At 43.4% G+C, this 9,796-nt stretch overlaps 1 protein-coding gene across 1 annotated transcript in view; it reads left to right on the top strand.

Moving 5' to 3' along the window:
• The first annotated feature begins 576 nt into the window (after window positions 1–576).
• The window catches only part of LOC116301452 (conserved oligomeric Golgi complex subunit 5), a 44,478-nt gene continuing 35,258 nt past the window's right edge, over window positions 577–9,796 (top strand). The window contains exons 1-6 of the mRNA XM_089034828.1: window positions 577–642; window positions 744–883; window positions 1,045–1,102; window positions 1,206–1,260; window positions 1,773–1,842; window positions 2,127–2,247. Of these exons, the coding sequence (XP_088890954.1) occupies window positions 606–642; window positions 744–883; window positions 1,045–1,102; window positions 1,206–1,260; window positions 1,773–1,842; window positions 2,127–2,247 (481 nt within the window). The 5' untranslated portion in view covers window positions 577–605. The remainder of the gene's footprint in view (window positions 643–743; window positions 884–1,044; window positions 1,103–1,205; window positions 1,261–1,772; window positions 1,843–2,126; window positions 2,248–9,796) is intronic.

Raw genomic sequence — 9,796 nt, 5'->3', positions numbered from 1 at the left:
CTCTGTGCATGATAAGGCAACCCAATGAACGCCTAATGAACTTCAAAACGGTTAGCGAAAAACAATTATAACAACCATTTAAACATATTTCTAAATGAATTTATGTCGCTAAATTGGCATGTACTAGGTTATTGGAATGAATAAATTTATTTCGTCAGTCAAAACGAATCTTTGTCATATCAAAGGTTATTGCGTAATTTAAGATGGAGAGAGTATTAAAAGTTAGTGACATCAGTAACGCAACGTTGTTTTCTCCGTCTACAAAACCGCATATATCTTTAGAGTTCGCAAGTTCTGGAAAAACATACACCTATAATGTTCCAAAGTACCCCCTAGCCAAAGCTCCAGCATATACCCGCACATTTGGGCAACCCCAGTGCACGCTCCAAGAACGTCTTGTTATTTGCTTATTTTACTTTTAGTATGATGTTCTTTCATCTTGCAAAACTTTTAAAAAAATCTGATGATGGAAACTTTTGCTCATAAACGTCCTGTGATCTTTATTTGCTGTAGATATTGTCACCCTCCCCTCCCTGGTTATAAAAAATGCGGCTGAGCATGCAGTTACTCTTGTCAGCTGTTTCTCTTCGTACAACAAATCCAAGATGGATGCCGACTTGTTGGGACATCTTCAAAACGACGGTAAATATTCCACCATTTTTCTTTCATCTTGGTTATTTTTCTTTAACAATCCCAATCATAGGTCAACTTTGAAACGTATACTTGTTATTCTCTTTGTTTAGAGACGTACAAACAGTTTCTGGAGGAAGGTTTTGATGCTCGATCGTATGCGAACAGTATCATTCAAGGACGAGCTATTAGTGAGTCACTGGCTAAGCTAGCTGATGGAGTTAGTCTACTGGATAAGGAACTACATGCCCAGGTGGATTGAACGTATACTTTTGTGTTTATATGCTTTGTACTTTGAGAATATTGTTCAATGATGAAATTTGGCCAATTTTACGTATGTATATTTAAAAAAATTTAAAAGATTTCAACCTAGTTTTTTTGTTTTTGTTATTTGTTTGTTATTTGTTTTTCTAGGTTGTTGAACATCATGATGATCTCCTTCAACAAGCAACTGGAATTGAAACACTAGAAGGTAATCTTGGTGATAAGATATAACATATGTTATGTACAAATATATAAACAATATCAACCACAAGAAGTGCAGTAGTTGATGAGCCTTGTTCCACTTCCCTCAGGTGTTCTACAGATGATGCAAGGAAGAATTAACTCACTCATGGCTTCTGTTGGAAGGTAACATGCTTGTCATCCATAAATTTGATGTCTGTGAATAGGCCCTTTGCAGTTAACAGTCACATGTCTGTACTGGAGGGCAAAATTTTTGTTTTTATATTAAATTGATGATTCGTTTTAGCTACTTGTAAAGAACTGATAGAATGAAAAGATGTGTATCCAGTGTGTTATGAAATGTAATTTTATTATGATCTCTCAAAACAGGTTGTAGAAAGTTTGTTTGCTCTCCAGTAAATTTCACCCATGGGAGTCAAAATATTCATTCATTTGCTCTCAGTGAATTAATCAGCACATGGTTGTTTATCTGCAAAGGGCCTATAATACATAAATGAAAGAACCAATTCATTGTGTGCATCATCCATTTATCCATCCATTCATCCATTCATCCATCCATCCATTTATCCATCCATCATCCATTTATCAATTTATCCATCCATCATCCATTTATCCATCCATTATGTAATCATTCATTCATTTTCAATTCGTTTATTCATTTATCCCTTTTTTTGCAGAATACAACAACAGATTGTTGAGCCTCATAACAAAATAGTCTCAAGAACTGCCCAACTTCGAAGACTACAGGTACCATTAGCAATATGTTTTTGGAGTATAGGACATTTGCATGATGGCATCATTTTACTTCCACTGCCATAAAGCTTCGCAAATTCTCATTTCAATTTGTATTCCCTCATGAGAATAGCAAGACAGTTGGTGCTAATAACTGAACAAAAGAAAGTGTGCAAGGGAGTCTGGTAGTAGAGGTCAATGAAGCCATATATTGTGCAAACGTCCTATTGCTAGCACAGATAAGACAAAATTTTTTCCTTCTTATATTTATTTCTTCTAAACCTCTCCCTTTCTCTAAGGCTGCTTGTGATGTCCTTAGAAGAGTCATAAGGATTTTATACCTGACTAAAAGATTACAGCAACAACTTCAAGGTGGAGTTAGGGAAATTACAAAAGCTGCACAGAGCTTGTGTGAACTAGGTAGGCTGTTTGTTGTTGCACTTTGCCATAAGCCTATAAATTTGTTATAAGGATGTATCCGTGTAGCAGCAGTAAGGGGGACTCGCGATCGATGCCGTATATTTGCGGGTTTTACCCGGGAAATTACGAACGCGGGTACAGCAGATTTACGGGATTTCCCGCGAAAAGTCCCTTACTGCTGCTCTGTTGGGTACTGCAAACGAAGTATAAAATACTTCGTATATAATGGATACCATCAAAAGTATCAAGAACAAGACTGTGCGCAAACTCAGAACCCAGGTTCTGGACAGGTTAGACGCAGACTTTGCCTTTACGACATTTATGGAAGGTAATACGGATGAGACTATGACACAGGAAAGAGCAGAACAGATAATCGACCTAATGCCCGAAGGTAATTACCGTTTGGAGTTGACCTTTATAAAGTATCTGGACGGGGAATGGATTATTGAAAGGGGCCGCAATCCCATTAGAGCGTCTGGTAAAAAGAACCTGTTCGTCTTAAGTAAGGCTACCAACCCGGGAGCATTAGAAGGAATTGACATGTTATTCTATGAGGTTGCTTACCCTGTTACAGTGGTAATTTACGGGGCGTATGAAATGCCCACGCCAGATGTAAAGAAGTTACCACCAATGCGACATCCTGGTAATTGTGTTGGTAAGTTAGTCCGGGAATTCTTTGAAGATGCTTCCCGTGGTGGTAAGTTAACCTTAAAGCGCCGAGAAGCCATTCGAAAGTGGGAGCATTCTACCCGCAAGACTGGAGGAACCATAGCCAATATTAAGAAGTTGGAAGTGGCATTAGAGCGGCGCATACACGTCAAAGATATCACAGACGGGTTTATTTACTCTGGGACTCACAAATATGGAGGTAGAGGAGCTCCTATTGTTATCTACCAACATAATGGGCACGCTTGGCGGGAACTAAGGTTTCCTAAGAAGGTTAAGACCTCAGTCTACAAAGTATCTCCGTTAGCAGACTTGGTTCATGAGAATTCCATCTGGTTAATGGACGCAGAAGGTAGGCAATTTATGACACAAGACGGTACTTTGTATAGACCCGAAATGGAACAGCTGAAGATAGACAGCGTTTGTGAAGACCTGGGTGAAGATTTTCCCGAAGTATTAAGTTCTCGTTCCCTGGACTTCTTAGCCGCAAAGAAGCGTAATGGCTGGAAGCCGACTCCTAGCGACCTTCCAATTCCAAAAGCCTGCATAGAACATGGTCACGGAGGTCTTTGGAATATGGAATACGACGAGGACGAGTATGTCTCGCTGGATATGAAACATTGTTACCCTGCGTCTTTCAAAGGCCTAGGAGATTGTAAAGAGTATTATGACCGTTACGGACATCCGGGCAGCCAATTCTTTAGGGTAGCTTTGGATGGTACGTACGATGCCCCAGCGACAGGATTCGTTAGATTGACCAGCTGGAAGCTAAAGGAGGGATTACATCCCATAATTTACGCGTGGTATGGGAAGCATCTGCAAGAAAAGGAATGGATCCCTGTGCCGCTATTAAAGTTCCTTGAAGAACGGAAACTCCTTACGTACGCTGCTCATGAGGCAATATTATGTCGCCGGGAGTTTACCAAATGGTTGCCAGAAGACAATGCTACCGCCCGCATAGTTATTGGTAAGTTCACTCAGGGCGCAAAGGAAGGGGAGAAGCACATGCAACGCCGCTTAATCACAGATAAAGGAGAATTAAGCTTCCTCGTGCAACGAGCTCACGACCAAGGTTCAATGGTGTCAGTAGAGAAGTGGGATCATTTCACAGATTCCCTGCAACAATGGAATGCCTTGTGTTACTATCAAGACCACAGACCGCAGTATTACCATCTGCGTGCTAGCATGTTAGCTTACGCCCACATTAATCTCTTAGCGATGTTGCTGCGGTTTGACAAGGAAGACATTCCAAGAGTAGCTACTGACTCTTTGTACGTCAAACCTGCAGTGCTCGAAAAGATGCAAGAGTTCTACACCGACGACGAATTAGCAGAAAGCGGGCAATGGAGGGTCAAGGACGAAGAGATAAAGGCCTGGCGAGCAAGAGTAACCTACGACGGTAATCATGCTAAAGGAACGGTAACCCCGACTGAGGAACCATTACCAAGTGTCACAGACCCCATTTCTTACCACCGCTTCTCTTATCTTTACGGAACAGGAGGCAGTGGTAAGACTACCAGAGTCCTGCAACTATTCCCTAAAGTAACCGCATTAACTCCTACACATCGTTTAGAACGCGAACTCACCGCTATGGGCTTTGAAGCACAAACTTACCATAGTTTCTTTCGTTGGAATGGCACTAAATGGGTCCCAGAAGCTATTCATGATATTCCTCCTGTGATCTTATGGGATGAAATCTGTACTGTGCCCTTAGAAATCCTAAAAGAGTTCGTAGACTTCCTAAAAGGTAAGTGCCAGGTAATCTTCGCAGGAGATCCTTGCCAGCCACCCCCAATAGCAGGGGAAATGCCCCACGAATGGTTAAAAGGAATGGTAGATTACGCAGAGGAAATTAACACCGATTACCGTAGCAAGGATCAAGTAAGGAACCTCAAAGCGGAACTAAGGGGCCTTACAGACGCTCAGCAATGTAAAGTACTCCGTAAGAGAGTACGAGCCAAGTCCTATGAGGAATTCTTACAGGCCTGGAACCCCAAAGATGTTGTCTTAAGTAGTAAGCGTGCTTCTCAGGCCCGTATTCAAAAAGATCTGTTAAATATTCACCGCGAAAGATTCCCCACTAATCTCGTACCCGTTTGCTATAAGCCCCGAGATACCAGAATGCAGAAAAGAGACGTACGGGTACCTGGCACTGACATTACTTTAGAGAACGCAGTTACCCACGATAAAGCCTGGGTGCAAATGAAAGACGTAGAAAGGATTACTTCCCACCCCGATTGGAGACTTGGTTACTGCATGACGGTACATAGTGCCCAGGGATTAACCGTAAAAGAAACGATGTGGATCATAGACCAGCGGCTGTGTTGGAGTAACTTAATTTACACCGCCGTAAGCCGCGTAGAATACGCCAAGCAATTGAAAAGAGCTTGGGGTCCGCAACTGCGTTACGATAAGACCCCAGAAGACGTAGCCAAAGAGAACATTACGAAGAAACTCCTTCGCTACAAGCGCCACGACGAAGAAAAAAATATGACGTTCGACCTCTGCGTGGACGACGTCTATGAGAAAGGGGCAAGGTGTGCCAAATGTAACATACCTCTACTATGGAGGTTTGATCCGAATGACGATCAGCAGTTCTCCGTGGATCGTATAAATAACAAGCGCGGCCATTGCAGAGGCAACGTAAGGCTGACATGCCTAGAGTGTAATCGGGCGCGCGGAGCAGCGCTACTCTGAGTCTTTGGGGACTATGAGCAGCTCTTCCATGACAAATCCGCGACTTGGGCCATTTAGGTAATACAACACGGGTTGCCCTTCCTTGGTGACGGACTTCGAAATCTCATACGTTTCCAAAGACCAGTTAGGATCCGTGGCTCTCTTACTGCCACCTTCGAGTTCCCCCGGCTGATAGAGGTATCTGACCACTATGTTGCGGGGGAGCTTTTTTTCCTTTAGTCCGACCGCCCTCGAACTTCTGACGTAGGACTTATGTTCCACGTGTTTCTTTTTTATGGCATCCTTGGGTTTCATTCCCGTAGCCCTGGCCGCCTCGTTGTTCAAAGCCGCGATGACCTGGGGGAGCCTCTGAGTCCATTCCCTGTTGCGTTTGGAGGGATCTTCCAGCTCTTTCCAATACTGGTACCCAAAGAGACGCTCGGCCAAGGTTTTATTAAATCTTTCGACGATGCTCTGACCCCTGTGGTACTCAGCTTCGGCTCTCCTAATTTTAGTGCTGTGGTCTTTCAGGGTCTTAGTAACCACCCCCATGAACTCTGTCCCCGCATCCACTTGCAGCAGCTTAGGCCATTTCAAAACGCGCTTATAAATCCTACCTAGGGCTTCTGCGACTTCCCCAGAATCCTTGCTGGTTATGGGTTCGGCGTCCTTATATCTGCTTGCGATATCCACTACGGTCAAAGCGTATCTATAGGTCTTTCTTCTCACCTTATCGTGCGGTAAGAAAAGCAAATCCGCCTGATGAACTTCATTGGGGGTATTTACGGTAAAGCTGGGCCTGGGAATGTACTTGGGCACGGGAAGATAGACCTGCCAGAGGGTTTGTTTTCTTAGCCAGTTCTTAGCCGTTTCATCTGATACCCTGGCCGCGGTCGCGAGTTTCTTGATAGCTGACGCTCCTTTCCAATAACCTTCAGGTCCATAGTAAATCCTTTTGAGTTTGTCCTCTACGCGGCCCATTATATGAATTCCAAAACAAGATTGATCTTACGTCCGTTGAAATCCACCGTCTTTCCGTCCACCTTAATGGTGATGTTTATGCTTTCTACCAAATTGGACAAATCATAGCTTAAAGAAATGGGAGTGTATTCTACCAGGTCAAATGGATTACCCTTAGGTAGGAATTTGGACATAAGAGAAGACTTTTCTCCATTGTTGTAACTATGAACCAAGTCGCAATAGACTTCGTAAGAGGATGCGACTTTCCATTTCACGTCAAGTTGACCATTGATCGTGGTACTAGTAAGACCTAGGAGTTCTACCAATGAACTGTCCTTTAAATTAGCGCTCCCACTATTTTTCTTGAATTTCATTTCATGGGGTAATCCTGTGGTAAGAGTATATCCATGCTTTGCTAGCTCCTTAGCCAGTGTTATGGGGGTGTAATGGGAATCTGGTATTTTTGGTTTGGTGCCGGAAGTTCCGATGACAAAGCCATTAATTAAATTATACCAAGAATTGTACAAAGAACAACTAACCAGCCGGACCCTTTCCGCGCGGATGGGAGGATTCAGATAAGTGGTAAAGTTATTCTTGTTGCTTTCCAAAAAGACGATCATTATATTAGATACGCCAAGGCCACGCCTCCTGCCAGCCCTGCGACTCCTACGAAGACCAACTCACTATCTTTTTGTTTCTTAGAAGGCTGGTAGTAATTCTTAAAGTCAGGCTTCTTTAACGCCACTGTGGGATGCGCTTGCGCATAAAGTTTGAAGGCGTAGTCTGTGTTTTCGAAGTTCTTATCCGCCTGCATTTTGTCTTGGTAGTTCTTGTCCAACCAATCCCTGTAGGCTTGTCTTTTTTCATTCCAAGCCGCCACGTCCCTTTGATATTTCTCCAGCGCTAAGTCGTGTCTTTTCCTTTCGGCGTTAGATTCTGCGTTTCTATCACCGCTAACTAATTTATCCAGATATCTACCACCATAATTAGCCCCTGTAAATGCTAAAGCTGCAATAACTCCGCCTGCGACTAAGCTAACCATTATATGTTAGGTAGGTACTTTTCCTTCCGTAGGTAATCCTTTACCATGATAGCCCCGCCTACGGCAGCGGTCATCTTAGCAAAATTAGCGAAGCTCTTGCTTGGGTCTTCAGTAAAGTCTTCTTTGAGCACTTTCTTACCTACCCAACCAATACCCGCAACGATGGAAGTAATGATAGCTGCTTCTTCAACAGTTTTCAACAACGCGGTCGACATTATATTACAAAGCGAGAAGGTTATTCCATTTCAGGGATCTTACTTTTTCTAACCTCCACAGGTGCGTGATATGTTGGTTCCAATTTTACTTTTGGCTTCGTAGCCCGCCATTGTAAGTAAAGGCTGCCTGCTGCTATAGCAACTCCTAACGCGCCAATGACGTACCCAGGATTAATGAAGGATTCCTCTTCCTCCACCTTTTCTTCTTTTTTGGCTTTGTTTTTTCTGTTCATCTCTGCGAGCTTCTTCCCCGCGGCAACTCTGCCTGCAGATTTAGCCTTGGTAATCTTTTGCTCGGGCTGCTCTGCCTTCGACTCTGGTTCACTCATTTATATCTAAGGACTTGAAGGACTTGACAAGTACTTGAAAATGACTTAAGGACGACTTGACAATGACTTGACAAGTATTTGAAAATGACTTAAGGACGACTTGACAATGACTTGACAAGTACTTGAAAATGACTTAAGGACGACTTGACAATGACTTGACAAGTATTTGAAAATGACTTAAGGACGACTTGACAATGACTTGACAAGTACTTGAAAATGACTTAAGGACGACTTGACAATGACTTGACAAGTATTTGAAAATGACTTAAGGACGACTTGACAATGACTTGACAAGTACTTGAAAATGACTTAAGGACGACTTGAGAATGACTTAAGGACGACTTAAGGACGACTTGACAATGACTTGACAATGACTTGACAAGGACTTGACTAAGTACTTGAGAATGACTTAAGGACGACTTGACAACGACTTGACTAAGTACTTGAGGTGACTTGATCATCAGCAAGTGCCGCCTGAAAGACCTTTTCGACTTCTCTATCCTTCTTGAAGTCCTTCCAAGATGTTCCAAAGGAACCTAGTACCTCCTTCAAGTCGACGTGCTGAGCTACGTGAAGTGCCGCAGAGGCGACTGCCATTAACTTACCGCACTTCAAAGACAACCACCCGCAGGTTATCTTAAGTTCTTGGGATATGACATAGTCATCTCTTATGTCCTTCTGTAGTTGCTCCACGTCGTCTATGGGCAGTGCAAGTCCAAGCAATTTAGTCGCAAGTCGGATAGCGGAGTCTGCTACGGCGTCCGTGGTCTTACTTGCAAGGGCGGCCTCGTACCTTTTATGGAACTTTTTGACTTCCTCTTCTGACAACTTATTAACCTGCTCATGGGTAAGTTCCTTACCTATCATTTCTTTGCACTTCCCCGAAGACACAAGGATGTTAAGTTGTTCCTTGAGGTTACTTTCATCTAGCTGCGTGGGGACTTCATCTAAGAGCTGCTCAATCTCCATATATGTTAATGGAATACGGAAACCTCAAAGAGAAAATCATTTTGGAATGTTGGTGCGTTTTTAAATGCCGCATGTATTCATGCAACTGTTCCTTGGATATCTCGCCTCCGTAGTCGCTTAAGATGGTTTCCAGGTCACTCCGGCTCGGAGTATAAAATACGACAAGCGAACCTATGTTTTCCCTAAAGGGTTTAGAGACGCTGGTAAGCTGCTGCGAGAGCAACCAAACGCTGATATTGTCGTGTCTGCCGCTGAAAGCGAGCTTCACTAATTCGGAGGTGCGTCTTTTTACGTCGTCCCCACAGGCAATGTCATCCAATATGAGTAAAGTCTGTGTATTCTTGGGGAATTGCTTGTGCCAGAACTTAAGATGGCTGGATAACTCGTTAGGGTCTAAGATATCTACGAAGAAGTCGTCATCGTTCACTCCTATGCCCGTCCAGGTGCGGTTATTCACGTAGGTGGGGCAAAGCAGTACGATGTAGTCGAAGCGGTATCTAAAGGGTCCTAATAGCTGCTCTACCACGAACTGCGTTTTACCGCAGCCGGTGGGTCCTACGATCAGAGCGTTACAAGGAATATGGTTCGGATCCATTATATATACGATGGAGCCAGTGGAAGCAGTGCAAAGAATTGTCGCCGACGCAAAAAATAAAAGAGACACCATAGAAATGCAAAGGGAGGAGATAGAC

This window comes from Actinia tenebrosa, unplaced genomic scaffold, assembly GCF_029948245.1.
Source record: "Actinia tenebrosa isolate PJP-AT-01 unplaced genomic scaffold, QUT_ActTen_1.0 PGA_scaffold3__52_contigs__length_22856419, whole genome shotgun sequence".
NCBI lineage: Eukaryota > Metazoa > Cnidaria > Anthozoa > Actiniaria > Actiniidae > Actinia > Actinia tenebrosa.
This window is presented reverse-complemented; position numbering and strand designations above follow the sequence as displayed.